The sequence below is a fragment of the Hemiscyllium ocellatum genome, chromosome 13 (assembly GCF_020745735.1).
Source record: "Hemiscyllium ocellatum isolate sHemOce1 chromosome 13, sHemOce1.pat.X.cur, whole genome shotgun sequence".
Lineage (NCBI taxonomy): Eukaryota > Metazoa > Chordata > Chondrichthyes > Orectolobiformes > Hemiscylliidae > Hemiscyllium > Hemiscyllium ocellatum.
This window is the reverse complement of record NC_083413.1, coordinates 38,460,988-38,478,419: the sequence shown is the minus strand read 5'-3', so window position 1 is coordinate 38,478,419 and position 17,432 is coordinate 38,460,988. Positions and strand designations below refer to the sequence as shown.

General features: G+C 38.1%; 1 protein-coding gene across 1 annotated transcript in view; it reads right to left on the bottom strand.

Annotated features, from left to right (window-relative positions):
• Positions 1-17,432, bottom strand: part of LOC132821515 (endothelin-converting enzyme-like 1) — a 118,361-nt gene that overhangs the window by 73,238 nt on the left and 27,691 nt on the right. The window contains exon 2 of the mRNA XM_060834121.1: positions 9,653-9,721. Coding sequence (XP_060690104.1) covers positions 9,653-9,721 — 69 coding nt within the window. The remainder of the gene's footprint in view (positions 1-9,652; positions 9,722-17,432) is intronic.

The window sequence follows — 17,432 nt, the reverse complement described above, 5'->3', positions numbered from 1 at the left end:
CTTTTTACAGGTTATGACTGCCTTACTATCAGTTTATAACTAATCTCTTTTATCCTTACATAAAAGCGATTTATGGAGGACAGTTGAAGTTTCAGTTCAACATTAGATTCTTGTAAAAAAATCCTATGGTTAATATCTGTGACCTTGGATTCGGCCATTGTTCATGCATTCGAAGTTTTTTTTAAACTTGAATAGACAAACCTTTTTAAGGCAGCTCCAATTATTTCACGACCTATAGCATTGCAATTGAGCAATGATTGGTCAGGACTACTTAAGAAAACTAATCTCGGATTTAAATTAAGGGACTAAAACTGGGTAATTATAGTGGATTTTAAAGTTGGAAACTGTATGCATTTAACATTTTAAAATATTAAATACTGAACAAATCAATTTATAATATAAAATATGTATTTACAAGTTAGGAACAGGCTTTAAATTTAGACAAGCATAAATTGATGAATTGGTATTTGAAGTTATGGGGAGCAAGAAATATTGCAATATTTCTTAAAACAAATTTTCAAGGTCTAAACAAAACATTGGGTGATGAAGAACGACCATTAGGTGGCCCTAAAGCTGTTCAGTTGGTTAAATCGGGTCAGCAATTGATCTGGCAACATAACATGAGAAGTAGAAACAAAAGGCAAAAATAATGATAGCCACGGTTGATGAGATAATAAAGAAAAAGACAAAACTAAAAGGAGAAGGAAACCGGAATGGTCGGGGCGGAGATGTTAAGAGGTCTGGTGAACAGGAACAAGGATCGAAGTGGAAATCCCCACAGGCGGGATGTTGTTACTATGGAAGGACGGGTCACTTTAAGAGAGAGTGTCCAGATCTGAAAAAGGAAATAAAGGCAGTACTGTTTATGAACCTTGATGAAAAATAGGGGTGTCAGGAGTTCCTGCCCCCTTGATAAACTTAAAGGTGGGACTTTATAAAGAAGATGTAGTTTTCCTAGTCGATACGGGGACAGCAAGGTCATCCGTAAATTTTAAGCCCAAGGCAGGGGGAACGAAAGAGTTAATCGGATTATGGCGACAGTTTTGTGATGAGAGGCACAAAGAATCAGTTTTGCGCTCATGACAAAATACTGCCACCAAATTGGGATTGAATTAACTGTAAATGGTGCTCTGAAATCTGTTGAGGTTCTTAAAAATGAATGTGCTCGAGCAAAACAATTATAGAAACAAAATGAGAGGTCACACGTGACTAGTAAACAAACAGAATGGTGCAATTACAGTTTTTAAAATGTTTTAGTCATTTGTTGCGTTTCCACACTGAACTACAGATAATGATTTTTATATTTATATAGTATACAATTAATAATTAATATTTATAATAAATCGATTGTGTTAGCCTGAATCAATATTAATTGGCAGGATCCCTTCACACAGTCTCAGTGACCTGTCATATTGATTCATGGTTAATTTAAAACATGACTGCATTAATTCATTGTTCATTAAAGAATGGAAAGCTACATTACTGGCTGATGAGATAGCTAAAGAAGCAGCCCTGAATCCACAGAAAGCGGTGGTTTATTCCCTAATACCTACTGTCCCAGATCCTCAGGAAGCTCCTATCTCTGGCCACTGCCAATCCCAGAAACTAAAGATTTGTTCTTAAAGAAGTATACACTGGACTTGTCCTCCTCTTTGTCTTTCCTCAGGAAACAGGGTTTATTGGCACAGACTCCGCCCCTTGAATTTGCTGTTCATCCGATTCGAACGGGAGATTGGGTCTTAATGAAACCATGGGCAGAGACTAAATTGCAACTGGACTGGGAAGGGCCGTATCAGGCTCTTTTGACCACTGAAACAACGATAAGAACAGCGGGGAACGGCTGAACTCACTACATTCGGATCAAAAGGCCAGTGGAATCTCCAGTTGAGGAAGAGGTCTGGACTGCCGAATTAACAGAAGAACCACTGAGACTCAGGCTAAAGAGACTTTGAGTAATTGATTATATAGCGGCGACGCGAGCGCGGGATTATTTCTGTAGGATTGTATATTAAGACTTTTGGTGCTTCAGCACGATTTTTAGAATGCTGGGGATGCTTAGGGTTATGATACAAGTTCTCTCAGTATTGGGATTTTGTCAAACATTATTTTCATATGTGCTATTAACGGTCCCTGAGTCTGATAATCCGCAAATAATAGACCTGATGCATGTAGCTTAGTAAATTGTGGGGATGTAGATAATCAGAGACAGTACAGCAGCTCAGAGATACATCTTAAGTCCTTTGGGGATGGCCTCGGGGATGGTACTTGGTATAATAGTTTCGTCACAGTATACTGGGCCCCCTTCTGATCAGCTCTCGATTGTCCCGATAAAGAGTGTAACCCAATATACCTAACAACAAAGAAAACCACATGGCATGAGCAACTTTAGCAGGCGGGGGGGGGGACACCTATGAGATACAATTAAATGAAACATTTTGGATAGAAATGAAAGCAAACAGGGAGGATTTCTCGGGCTGTTGTTTTCGAACTGGCGTAGGAAAGGGAAAATGGACAGAACTACTAGTTCTGTCACCCCTCCCGATGACCCTAAAGTGGTAAAAATTATAGAGGTGAAGGACTTGAAACAGACCATCGAAATAGAAACTGGATACGGGGATGCAAATGCCTGAGTTGAATGGGTAAAGTATACTGTAAAAAGTCTGAACAAGAGCAATTGCTATGCATGTGCCTCCGGTAGATCAGTGGCCCAGGTGGTTCCCTTCCCGCTCAGGTGGAAGCGAGACAGGAAGGGCATGAAATGTTTCAGGATGAGACTGCATGGAATGATAGGAACTGTACCTCCCCATCTCTAATGTTCCCTCCCTTGGAGAAGAAAGACTTAAAAGCACCACCCCCTACGTTTTCAGCCACAGTCAGAAATCACACATCGTGTGTGTCAGCAAGGTACAAATCGGTCCAAAGATTTGGGGAACTGAAATTATGTACAAAGATTAAGAATGTCACCGAAACGGACAAGGGAGGGAACTACTCAGCACTAAAGATTCCCCGAGTGGATCTATGGTGGTACTGTGGGGACACAATATTGAGATCCACCCTACCTCCAGATTGGAGAGGGATATGTGCAATTGTACAATTGGCAATTCCATTTACCCTGGCATTTGAGAAGGAAAAGATAGTAGAGAAAAAGGAAAGGAGTAAGAGATCACTGTTAGACACCTCTTTTGATGGCAGGATTTATCTAGACTTCCATAGAAGTTCCGAGACGGGTACCGGATTAATTCAAGGCTCGCAACCAGATGGCAGGAGGCTTTGAGTCAACTCTCTTCTGGTGGGTAACAATTAATAAAAATGTAGATTGGATAAATTACATTTTCTATAATCAACAGTGATTTATAAATTATACAAGAGATGCGGTTAAAGGAATATCAGAACAACTTGATGCGACAAATAGGATGGCATGAGAAAACAGAATGGCCCTTGATATGATTTTAGTGGAAAAAGGGTGTGTGTGTGTGAGATGTTAGAAGGAAGCTGTTGTACCTTTATTCCTAATAACACTGCTCCTGATGGTTCAATTACTTGGGCCGTAAGGGGATTGACTACCTTAGCAGAGGAACTGGCTGCATGATAAGGAGTAGACACGTCTCTCACTGGATGGCTTGAATCATAGTTTGGAAAATGGAAGGGGGTTATGGTCTCCATCCTTACTTCCCTGATAGTAGTAGCTGAGTTATTGGTAGCCATTGGCTGTTGCATCATACCCTGTATACGAGGGCTCACCCAAAGACTGATTGAGACAGCCTTAATTAAACAAATGTCCCTAAAGAGCAATCGTAGAGAAGAGCTCTACCTGTTAAACAATGAAGGAATAGGTGACCTCGGGGAGATTTCCAAAATAAATGAAATTTCGGGAAAGGTGCTCGTCAATTTGGAAGCGACATATAAGAAAAATGCAGAAGGTAACAAATAATAATTAAAGAAAAAAGGGAAAATTGTGGGATATAGATAAAGCAGTGTTACTTCTGCAATCATAATTACTAATGCAAGGTAAATGAACTCACACCAGTGTATAATTGTTTCAGCCAAGAGCTGAGTTAACAAGAATGAAAACTATGTGAAGGAAAGATATAATTGTTTTTGTATTAGCTAAAATGTGCATCCAAGAATGAAATGTGCCTGCAAACAATTGTAGATGTTACAGACAAATAGATAAGGTGCTGTGAGGGGAGGGGGTTAAGCTAGATATGCTGTACAAACAGCAGTTATAAGTATCTGTTTCCCGCTTCTGCCAAAACAAGAACAAACCACAATCAAGAGGTCATAAGGTCATAACAAGCAAGGAAGCAGATGGCAGTAAAGGAGGATATGCCCAACAATGGACCACAGCAGGATGTGGTCAAATGGCCTTGGGAGGCCAGAAATAAGCATTTTGTCACAGCCAAGGCCAGATAAGGCAAGAGATAAACAAGAATAATGGGTGCCGGTCTTAGAGAAGTGGGAGATGTAAACAGGGGAGGAGCAATGGGAAGAGGGAAGAGGAATGAATTACATAAATATTGTGTACTTGTTGAATTCAGTGTGTGTGTGTGTCCCTGCCTTATGGACAGTGGACACAACACCCCTCTTGCAAGAGTGTAATAAACAATACTACTGTTTCAGATCTTGTCTTGGACTGAAATTATTGAAGTGAGTGAGCATCATTTCTCACAAATGTATATTACTATTGTGCACAAAATGAGTACTTTCCATTACTTCTGTCATTGAATTAGATTAACCTACATGTGCATGTGAATGCATTGAACACCAACATTCATTTATTTTCAATCCTTATGTTTGTGTTAGTAAATTTTGAGGTATTGGTTATCATGATTTTGTTTTCTGGCATGAATATTATGAAATATTTAGTGAAAAATGTTTAATGGTTTTTGATGCAATTCCCTTTCTTGGAGGTGGCAAAGAGATGGTGACAATGGGATGTAATCAGGCACGTTTACCTGGGAGAGAAACTCATTCTCTTCTCACTACCTCAACAATTAAGTGCTGGTGAAAAGGTCTGTGGATGACTTTCTTGGATCACTCGCAATTAAAGCCCTTATTTCCAATTATTGGTCACCTAAGGGTCTCAACTCCCCACCTTCCCAATCAAATGCCTCCCCAGTGTGAAAGAAAGGTGGTTAGTTCTCTAACTGGGAAGCCATGGGAAAGTGCCTGCCTGACAAGTTGGATGGAGGCCTCTAATTGACCCAGTCTGGTGACAATTGAAGGCAAGGGTGGGACCTCTAAAGACTAACCACTACTGCCCTTTTACTTCTCAATCCCCTTCTCTCCATAACTCACACCATGCAAGAAGAAGAAAATGTCTTATTTTCTCACCACTGGATGTGCCCAGGGCATAGGCCTGACCAGCAGACTTTGAAAATCAGAAGCTGTTGGCCAGCAGCTCCTGTTGACTCAACCCACCAGTATCAAGAGCAGTGATAGGACAAGATAATTGCCCTTGCTCATCCTTCAGCTTTTAGTTTTCTTGCAAATAGGGGTGACATGTTAATCTTTAACCAATATGCTTGCCATACACTTTGTAAAAACATGAGTAAATTCCACACTTGGTGTGAGGCAATGCCAGAAATAGATACTGATGAAGGGCTTATGCTCGAAACGTCGAATTCTCTATTCCTGAGATGCTGCCTGGCCTGCTGTGCTTTGACCAGCAACACATTTGCAGCTGTGATCTCCAGCATCTGCAGACCTCATTTTTTACTCTAATGCCAGAAATAGATCCAAAATGAAATTTCTTTTTGTAGGTGCATTTTTATGTAACGGCTTCAGAATTATCAAGCAATCTTTCAATGCTGTCATGGAGCTACACTCACTAGATGCAAATAGCCCAGGGTGAGTGGTGTTAGAACATTCCAGACTAGAAAGATTCAGACAGTACATGGACATAAAGATACATTAGTCCTTAGTAATGACCTGGTATTAGTGTTATTAATGCTAATCTCAAATAAATATTGTTACTTTGAAGGCTAAGCTTGAAAACAGTTCTTCACTTTGTCTTCTCCTTGACTAATCTGTCTTGAACCTAAACTCTAGGTGTGGCATTAAACTACATGATAAAATAATAAATTGATTATCAACTTGATACATTTTTCTGGAAATATAGAAAATCACCATTATTATCAGTAGCTGACTATGTTTAGAGATCCTTTGACATATTAGGAATCTTAAATTTTAGATATTGCATGACAGAATTTGAAAAAATATCCTGTTTATTCATAAATTATTGATGCAATGTAAAAAAGTAACAGCCTTAACAATTTAAACAGATTAAATTGGCTTCCATTAATTTATAATAATTTATAATTTACTAAAATTACAGAAATATCTAAGAGTGTTCTAAAACATCTAAGCATATCCATGTAAAATTCCAAATCCAGTCATGCCTAGGCAAATTATTGCCCCTGATTTTACTATCGATGAGCACTTAGCAGCATCTGCTGTGAGTCAGCTTCGTTCTTGTAAATGCAATTTTCAAAATATTTTCATCAAAAGCTTTTGATGTTATACTACAGAGTTCACTATTTAAATTGAATTGATTAATGTGATTCTGGTTGCACAATTTTTAGTTAACAGTTGAACTAAAGTTGTGAACTTGTTTGGTAAAACAGATATCCAAGTGAGAAAATTGTTTTCCTTACTAGAATAAGGCCAATAGTTGTCAAGTACAGTGGGATAAATAATGCAGCAAGCTGCAGGATTCCATGACCACAAGCTCTGAAGCAGCTCAGGGCTGAGGCAATCCCTTTCAAACAAACATGCTGAGTCAGCTCCGAATACAACAGAGAGACACCATCGAAGTCGAGAGAGGCATACCATAACATTGAAGGGGAGAAACATTTGATAAGATCATTTTTGGTTGCATTTATCCTACAAATTTTGTTGCGAGCTGCTCATCTAAATTATTGAAACTCACAGCCCAAAAAAAATGTTGGTTGCTAACGATTGTAACAAGGTCAGCCAGCTAGACATTACAGAATATGAGTTGCCTGATTGGGGCATACCAAAGATGACCCCAACCCAAGTCATCTTTGAGTTAGGGTGAGCATTTCTTGCATCATAGCTTTGTTTGGGAAGCTTGACTTGTTCAACCCTACCATTGAGGACTGGGCCTGGTATGTGGAAAGAATGCATTATCTTTCATGGGAAAATGACATTGTGGCAGATGAAAAGCAATGAGAAATTCTCCTGATAGTCTGTTATTAGGAGCCTAACTTTCCCTGAGGCACGAGATACTAAAGCCTCTCAAGAATTGATGGATATAGTTAAGGAAAATGAATGACTTCAAGGCTCCTCTAATTCTGAGACACCATCATTTTTACTCAGCAATTCAAGAACCAGGGGAATCCATCTCAGGAATTTTGACTAGGTTAAAACAACTGATAAAAGCATGCGATTTTGATTTAACCCTTAATGAGATGCTTAAAGACAGTTTGGTTTGTGGGATTCATGATGTAACTATGCAAAACTGCCAACGAGCTGAAGCCCAACTGGACTTCAAACAAGCCCCTCAACTGGCTCTATCATTGGAAAACGCAACAAGTGGAGCATATGAGTAGTAGAATATTCCCAATGGAAGTGGACACCCTTGCCAGTCCAACTGAGTTTGGGGAACACCACTTGAATGAAGGTAATTACATAGCCTCATTCAGTACATATCCTGATCAGGGGGACTCTAGGTCAGCTCATAAGCAATTAATCACATATTTAACATTCATAAACACCACCTCATTGTCACACTTGCCAATGCAGCTAACCTCTCAGCAACCCCTTTCTGCTTCCAATTGGGGGAAGTATGGCATTGTACTAATGTCATTGGACTACTAATCCAAAAGGAAACCGAAGAACTGTGGATGCTGGAAGTCAGAAACAAAAGCAGAAATTGCTGGAAAAACTCAGTAGGTATAGTAGCATCTGTGAAGAGAAAGCTGAGTTAACATTTCTAAAGAGGTTCTGAAGAAATGTCACTGGACCCAAAACATTAACTTTGCTTTCTCTCCACACTTGCTGCCAGATCTGTTGAGTTTTTCTAGCAAGTTCTGTTTTGTTTACTAATCCAGAAGCACAGGTTTATGATCCTGGGACATGCGCAAAAATCTCACCGAGGCAGTTGGTGAGTTTGAATTAAGTTAACAGCTAACCAAATGATGACTGTGAAATCATTATTGATGGACATTAAAACAAACTCATCAGTTCCAGTAATGCTACTTAGGGAAGGAAATCTGCTGTTCTTACCTGATCTGGCCTACATGTATCCTCAGAGCCACAGCAATGTGTGCATGATTTTCCCTTAATCACTCTCTTCCTGTCCAGCCAAATAGATCAAGAGTAATTAGATATGGACATCAGTTGCTGGCTTTGACAGTGATACCCTCTGTGGTGTTATGTCTCACAGTGATTACACAATACACCTTTTAAGGGACATACTCATGACATCACCATTGTGTTATAGCATGTGATCTGATGGTTCAGAGAAAGCAATCTTCATCTTATTGAGATGCTGAGGGAAGTAGGGTTCAGTTTACATTCCAATTTAACTTGGGCCTAGACACACTAGTGTCTGTGGTTATATTATATATTGATATTAGAGGTTGCAAAAAAATGTTATTGAATCTTTCAGTACTCTGTTACCTTCACTTTGTTCTTATGTTATAGGAGCTAACATAAACATCATGTAGTCAGGTACGAAAATCCTTTTGAAGGTTAAAAGCCCATCAATTTATCTACAATAGATCATGAAGGATGAATAAATCTGGATTAGCAGCAGCGGCTGTTTATAAAGAAATGACTCTGAGAAACCACATCATAGTACATCATCTAAATCCCATGAACTAATAAAGGAAACCAAGAGTCATTCTGCCATGACAGGCACTTAATCCAAACACAATAGACTAATTGCTCCCTTGCAGGACAAGGCATCCTTAACAGTGAGAAGCACTGACCAGGGACTGACAAACCTACGTTTCCTAAGCCCTCATACCATGGGAACCCATTGCATTTGACATTGCTGACAACATTGAGAATGACAGTATTTTTCTGCCTCATCTTCTCGTCAATAATTCACCCATTCTGCATGTTTCTGATGCACACTTCACATGGCAATGCCAGCACCCTGACAGTCAGGTCATATTATGCAGGCTGGACACCAGTAGTGTTTGAGGCCCATTTTCACAGCCAAAGAATCTTTAACCAGGGAAAGATTAATTAACATTATGATACAACTGCAACAATACAAGAGGGGAGTAGGAAAGCACATGCAACACTGTACATATGGAACATAATAGTGACTTTGTCACAGGCCTCCTCACGACATTATTTTTCTGGAACTTATAAAATCATGCTTTTCCGTAAAGATGGATAGAGGATAAAAAATAAAGATTGATTCCTTTCAAAATGTTTATAGATAAATTCAAATTCAAGAAGAGGTTAAAAAAAAGTCAGTGTACAATCACTTTCCAAAGTAAGATTTAAAATGCAGTCTCATTCTATCAATGGTCATCTTTCAATGACATCTAAACACAATCTGACCTAAGCTGAAGACCTATGTATCCACAGATGAATTAAAGTGGTGCCTGTAGTCTTCCTTTAATCCATTCCTTCATGTTTTAATGTATCAAAAAGATTTAGAATGCTTTACCTTTTCACTTTCTTCATCTTGCCCAAAATAAAGAGTCCTTTCTGGCAGTGTGAGTCCATCTTGATCAATCTATAAAACATTGTCATAAATTAATTTCATTTTCACATTTTATTAATCTAAAATGTCATTATGGCTTTTCTCCAAAACAATATGTTAGATCCTTCAGCTTTGTTTTATGTAGCTGTTTGAAATAAATACTCCATTATCATGAGACAGATTAACATTTGTAAATTTTTAAGGGGCTAACATGGAGTTAAATCCTAAGTTACAAACTGTGTCCCTATAGATGTTAGCATAAAATAAAATGCACACCAAAATAATGGTTACAGTTTTGTAAAAAGTAGGATTCTCTGATGGGAAAAAAAATGTGTTTTCTTAGTTTTACTGTAGAAATGTATAACAAAACATGACCAGAGGTAAGTGCAAGAACCATACCTTATCTGTCTGATAAGCATAAATATAAATAAATTTTATTGCATTCTTTCAACTAGACTAATTATCATTTGATGTACCACAACAATGTGATAAGACTACATTTGCAGTTAAGATATAAAGAGATATTAGAATTTAGGTTCTGTTACACTGATTAAATGTACGATTTGTCTGGTTAGCATGCAAAACAATACTGTTCACTGCATCTAAGTACATGTGACAATAATAAATCAAATCAGATTGACGACATTTTCCCATATTATCCTGATATGCATTGATTATTTCAATATCTAGAAATTTGTTGGCTTCTACCTTGAATATATTTAATGGCTGGGCATTATTCAACCATTTGGGTTAGAGAATTCTCAAAGATTCACTACTCTCAATTTTCTATCCATTAAGCAATTCACAATCCATATGAGGAATTATACCAATCCCATGTACACTAATTTTGCTTACTAGCCTCTATGTGAGACATTGTCATTGATTCATAAAGTCATGGAGTCATATAACATGGAAACAGAGCCTTTAATCCAACACGACGATACCGACCAAGTTTCTCAAACTAAACTAGTCCCACTTGTTTGCATTTGGCTCATATCCCTCTATATCTTTCCTACTCATCTACCTATCCAAATATCTTTTACACGTTGTAACTGTACCTAAATCTACCACTTCCTCTGGCAGTTCATTCCATGCACGAACCACCCTCTGTGTGAAAAAGGTGTTTCTCAGGTCCCTTTTAAATCTTTCTCCTCTCACCTTAAAAATATGCCCCCTAGTTTTGGACTCACTCAAAAACCTTCTGAATATCCACATACAACACTCTCACTAGTTCCCCCTTATCTAATCTGTTAGTTACATCCTCAAAAACATTTACAAATATTGCAATAATTTCATTTCCTAAATCCATGTTGACTGCACTATCCTACTATTGTTTTCTGAGTGTCCAGATAAGTAAGGATATACTCAGATAATAATCGTTAAATTACTCCTAAAAATAATAGCGGTAACTTTTAAAAGTTTTTTTTATGATTTAAGAAAATACTTAATTCTGATATTGTTACTTCTCAATTTTAAATGTTTGCTATTTAAAATGGTAGGAGAAAGTGAGGTCTGCAGATGCTGGAGATCAGAGATGAAAATGTGTTGCTGGAAAAGCGCAGCAGGTCAGGCAGCATCCAAGGAGCAGGAGAGTCAACGTTTTGGGCATAATTCCTGAAGACGGGCTTATGCCCGAAACATCGAATCTCCTGTTCCTTGGATGCTACCTGACCTGCTGCGCTTTTCCAGCAACACATTTTCAGCAATATTTAAAATGGTAGCCAAAGTATGCTCCCTTTGTCAGGCTCAAGAAATAAGAATTTGAGTGTTTTAATGACAAAAAACTGGTTAACTACAATGCATATATAATTATAATAGTTCCATATTTATCAAGCAGCTAATTAGCTACTTAACTGGTCTCATTCCCAAAGTCATTAATCCACTGTGTAGTGGCAGCAGTGTGCGAAACTGAAGTATTACAAATATTTGATTGGAATCTTTGAAACCTTGATTTACTGTTCATGCTTTAAAGGTGCAGCAAGGTATCATACAGTGGTATCACAGAGATGCTAAACAGCATATTCAAGACTGAACACTGTTTCATAATTGGAAAATTACTTGCCTGTCTTGTTGGAGAGGAATGCCATAATGGATTTGCATTTTCATTATTGGAGAAACTTATTTTAATGAAAAATGAATGCATTTGTTTATTTTTTCCCCTAAACGTCATGTTGAAGTGTTAGTCATGTAGCAGAAATTAAACTGGTGTTTGATAAATATTCTATAACACTTGCAATTACAACAGCAGTTTTTAATTGACATTCATGAAGTACATTATACATTTAACTTTACAAAAGTAACTACAATCTAAGAACTAAGTAATAGCAATCTTAATTATAACTAAAAATAATTGAGAGTTTGAAGTCAAACAAATGTAACATTAATGGTTTGATAAATTATTTCTCAATAAATTTGTGAAGCAAATGATATGCGTGTAATATTCATAACAATATATACGTTGTTTGTTCATATGCTTTAATATTTACACCACTCTGTTACCCTATCTGTATCTCTCTTCATATCTATAGCGTCAATCTCAATCTTGACCGTACCTAACATCTACAGCCTTCTGAAGTCAACAGAGACACACGACCCACTGTGTGGTGAAATTTCTTCTTAGCTCAGAAATGAATGGTCACTTCTTTCTGCTAAGCTGATAGCCCCTAGTTCTAGATTTTCTAGACAATGAAATGGCTTCCCAGCATTTACTCTGTCAAGCCTTCTCAGAATTCTGTGCAATAGAAATTTCCAGTGTATCGCTTGTTATGTCCAGTAAAGACATGTCCTGTACTTACTTTAGACATGAATAGCATTCAGTATATAATTTTCTGGACTTGTCTTTGCCAATGATCAGATGAACTTGGAGTTCATCTGACTCTGGAAAGTTCCTAATTCAAAAACCATGGCAAATCTCATGCTTGCATTGACATAGCTACCGAATTATCTTCATAACTTAAACTTGTTAGAGTCATGACTTATACAGTTATGGAGGTCTACAGCACAGAAAAATGTCCATCAAGTCTGCGCAGGTCAAAAACAAGCACTTAACTATTCCAATCCCATTTTCCAGCACTAGCCTATAGCTTTGTATGCCTTGGTATTGCAAGTGCCCATCCAAATACTTCTTCAATGTTATGAGAATTTCTGTCAGTACCACCCTTTCTGATTTCCAGATTCCCTAACAGCTCACATCTCCACTAAATCTTCAGTCCATTACCTTAAAGCTATGCTCCCTGAAATTGTTTCAAAACTCAAAACCAACGGACAATCAGTCTTCATGTATTCAAGTTTGAAAAAATATAAGAACACAAGATGTAGGAGCAAGAGTAGACCATTTGGCTTATTATGGCTAATCCTGACTTCATTTCCCAAAGGAACTGTAACAGAACTAGTCCATCACAAATGAAAGTGAAGAACCTCCTTTACATTCTCCATTGTACTGCAATGGTTCAAGCTTTAAGCCATTCTTGGTGCATCATAGTCACATGACTAAAATTGGCTCACAGGTAACAAAGCTACTATCCCAAGAAACAAAAGAAACTAGTCAATCTGCAAATGGAATCCACTGTAGCATACCAGCTGCAGAAAAACAAGTTAGTATCTATGAATTTTTAAGCTGGAAAAAGGAGCCAGCCTGATTCGTAACCCACTTCAACCTGTAAAAGACACTGGATCTGCTAGTATAAAAACAAAAAGTGCCTAGTTTTGTGAGCTGCTGAATATTCCTTTCTCCTAGGGAATTCTACAACAACACTGTACGATTTTGTTATCTGAACCTACCTAGACCAAGCTTCAGGAGTGAAACATTTTTTTTTAAATGGGCCTCTTATAAGTGCTTGGTATGAACTGTTCATTTGTTTATAAACAGTGAATGTGCATTATTTTCTTTAATTTTATCTTGGGTATTGCCAAAAGGAAATATATTTTATCGAAGCTTTTCATTTTATACTCATCAAGATACTTTGGAAAAATATAAATTAAAAGGGAAAATTAAAATTATGCCACGGCACGGTGGCTCAGTGATTAGCACTGCTGCCTCACAGCACCAGGGTCCCAAGTTGGATTCTAGCCTCGGGCGACTGTCTGTGTGGAGTTTGCACAATCTCCCCGTGTCTGCATGGGTTTCCTCCGGGTGCTCCGGTTTCCTCCCACAGTCCAAAAATGTGCAGGCCAGGTGAATTGGCCATACTAAATTGCCCATCGTTTTAGGTGCATGTCAGAGGGAAATGGGTCTGGGAGGGTTACTCTTCGGAGGGTCGGTGTGGACTTGTTGGGCTGAAGGGCCTGTTTCCACACTGTAGGGAATCTAATCTAAAAAGAGGAGAATGCTGACTGGTTGGCAAGTGGATTCTGATTGGTACAGGTGTTGCCATGGAGAATAGACCCATTAGTGTTGATTGACAGTTTACAACTGGGTTTTGTTTAAATTTTAAGCCAAACAGAATGACTTTGATTAGTTAGGCATTTCTCTGAGAAATGAAAATGCAAAGATTTATCATTGAGCTGAAACAGATGCTGAAACAGTGCATGTTCTTTCTGTCTGCAGAGAACAGGGCTCTAGGCATGTGAGCCTGACTGTCAATCCTGTGTATGTGTGCGCATGTTATGTGTTCATGAAGTAGCAATCTGACTTCAAGGACGAATGTGTGAAAAAATAATCCTCTTTACTTAACCCTTCAAAAGTCTACTGTTCTTATTTAAATCAGCTGCACATGTTTGTGCTTAAGAAGCGCACACATCCTACTTTTCAAAAAAGCATGACTACAGAAAGTAAGCTGAAGGGAACAAAGGTTTCCATTCTCTCCTGACTCTGTCCATAATATTGGCATAATACAGGCAGTGTCAAATTGGCCACCCATTACATGGAATACCTGATATTTAGTTACGGCTGCTTATAATGGGGAGCAGATTGGACACTACCTTATTTATGATGCTGCCTGATGTAAATTTTCAATGCGATCACCTCTGATTCTCCTAAATTCACAGGAATATAGACCCATTCTACTTAATCTCTCTTCATAGTGCAGCCGTCTCATCTCAGGAACCAAACTTGTTATGTAATTATCAATAAATATCACAATCTTGCAAAAACACAAGCAGAATTAGAAATTTGTGAATTTGAATGATTTACATTAATTTAACCTATATCGGTGCAAAACATGCTTCTGCTAAGTGTTCAATCAATAAGAGGCTGAAGGCAAATTAATCACAGTTTCCACTTAAATCTGCCACTGATTATTTTTCAGCAGTAACTACTCACTGTCTTCATTGTTTGAAGTAGTTCAGCACGGTCATATTCATCATTCTTTTTATTACCACATCATTTAATTTATCACTGTACTTATTTTTCAAACCCAAGATTCATGGCACTGATCCAGTCCTATTACCAATTATCTCCATGGTCCAATCCTGCTCAGAGGTGGACCACTGCCTTGATCTGGTTTGAATTGTTATCCATTGTATGATCCTATTCTATGTTCCTGATCCAAGTGCCCACAAAAGTGAGTCTTTATATTCTGAATGCACACTTCTATTCCTTTCCAGTGTATAATTTCACTGGACAGAAAAACCCACCAAAAATGAATCAGTTTGCAGCAAAGATTTGGAAAATGACTTAAAATACAAAGTTCCTTTTTAATTAGTATGTGATTCTGAACTGCTGCTGTTTTTCTGGAAAATGTTTTTGCTTTGTGTAAGCAACTCCAAACAGTAGTCAAATAATATTGATATAAATTCAATAAACAGCCTTAAGCAATGGCAGGCAACCTGCTGAGCAGCGCATTGCCAATGCATAGAATGCATTCTGCCAAGGAGACAGCAATACACTCAAGTGAAAACTACTTGGAGAAGGGGAAATTGTTTACTTGCAAATCAGATAAAACAATTAAGAATAAAGTTGAGGCTTACCTGAATAATAACAACTTTAAATATGGTGCCCAATCTGGCTTCACACAGGTAAGATCTACCCAATTACCATTTTTTGAGAAGAGGAAATCCTAAAAGGACTGAGAAAAGTTACATCGATTCTATTTAGGATTCTTGATGTGTAGAAACACAGAGGTTGACCCTGGCTGGAGAATCTAGCCCATGTTGGGATTAGGACTGAGCAGAGAGTAATTTCTTAACTCAGAAGGTTCTGAACTTTTATTTTGGCTTCTCCTATTGTACATCGGATCACCACAATGCTTGTTGGTTACTCTTCACCATCTCTTCTTGTCATTCTACTGCATTTAACTCCCTTGGCATTGTACCTTTCCATCTGATCATAGGCATTCCTTTTCTCTTTTTCACCTGCCAATTCCATCTTCAATTCTTTGCTCTCTGCAAGAGATATTATAATCTCTTCTCAGCATTTTTTTTTTCAAACTCCCACAATATCTTCCACTGATTCCCCAACCGCCAATGTGCTGATTCCTCTTTTATACTATTGCATTGATTCACCTCAGCATCCTACCTCATTAGTACCATTTGTTGTTCCATTCCTCTGGTTGCCCAACTTTCTGATTATATAACAAGGCTGGTTACATAAACATTTTGCAGATTCACCTCCATTTCAGCAATCTCGCAAAATAATCCATTGGACTTCTTCCAAATTCTCCAACCAGAGCTAATCCATTGCTATATTTCCATCTCCTGCCACCACTGACTTCAGATACTTAGCATTACTCTTTCCAGTTGTCTTCCTATGCTCAAGCTGAAGATCCTGTGTTTTCACATCCATGTCTTCTAGTGCTTTTATTTTTCCCATTCCCCAGATGCATGGTCCTGTTCTCATCGACCCAAACACATAGCTTAATGTCATCTACAAACAGTTTTTCCCCATGGCACATCTCACCTCAGTTAACTAGCTATCTAGCTCAGTTAGAAGATCCATGTCAATTATATAATGGAAAGAGTTAAGTGCAAATCCTTGGTGTCATCCAACCTTAGCGACAGAATTCTCACTCACCTCCATCCTGCTTCTTCCTCTTGTCTGGTACTCCTTGTCCAGGTCCTAAAATAGTCAAATGTGCTTCTCAGGGGTTCCAGGAATTTCAGCAATCTCCAGACTTCCTCACTGGGGACCTGATTATAAGAGTTCTCAAGAGTGATCAGCGCAATCGTTATATTGCATTGAACTTACTGATTTTTCTCTGACATTTGTCTCAGAAGTAAAAATGGTATCTGTGGTACCTGTTCTGGACATGAAACTGAATTAACCTTTATGGATTTGATCAATTTTTCTCAGTCTTTGGGCCATGGCCCCCTCCCATACCTTGAAGGTATGTGGTAGGTGTTTAACTTGTTAATGGTCCTTGCAATCCTGGATGTCTCCCCTTCTTTTCGTATTTGTACCAAATTTCATTACCTTCATGTCCTTGGGATTTTTTTCACTTACCATAACATATGAGCAGCTTGTTCAGAAACTGGAAGCCAAATTTAATTAATGAATGCCATACTTCCACTGTTATCTCCTGCCGCTCTGCTGCTTTTCATTCCTTTCAGAACTATTTTGATTTCTTCTAGGTTGATGTGATTTGATTTACAGCTACCTCTTCTGTCTTTATTCACAGGTTATCTTTAGACCTGAGCAAGTCAAAGTATTGACCCTATATCTCCATGATTACATCCTCTTCACTAAGGTTACTCTACATCCATCTTTGATTGTATGTAAACCTCCCACATTATTTGTTAACCTATCTCCAGCAATTGCTATTTTTTTAAATGATAGATTTAATTTTTTTTAGATTATTACAGTGTGGAA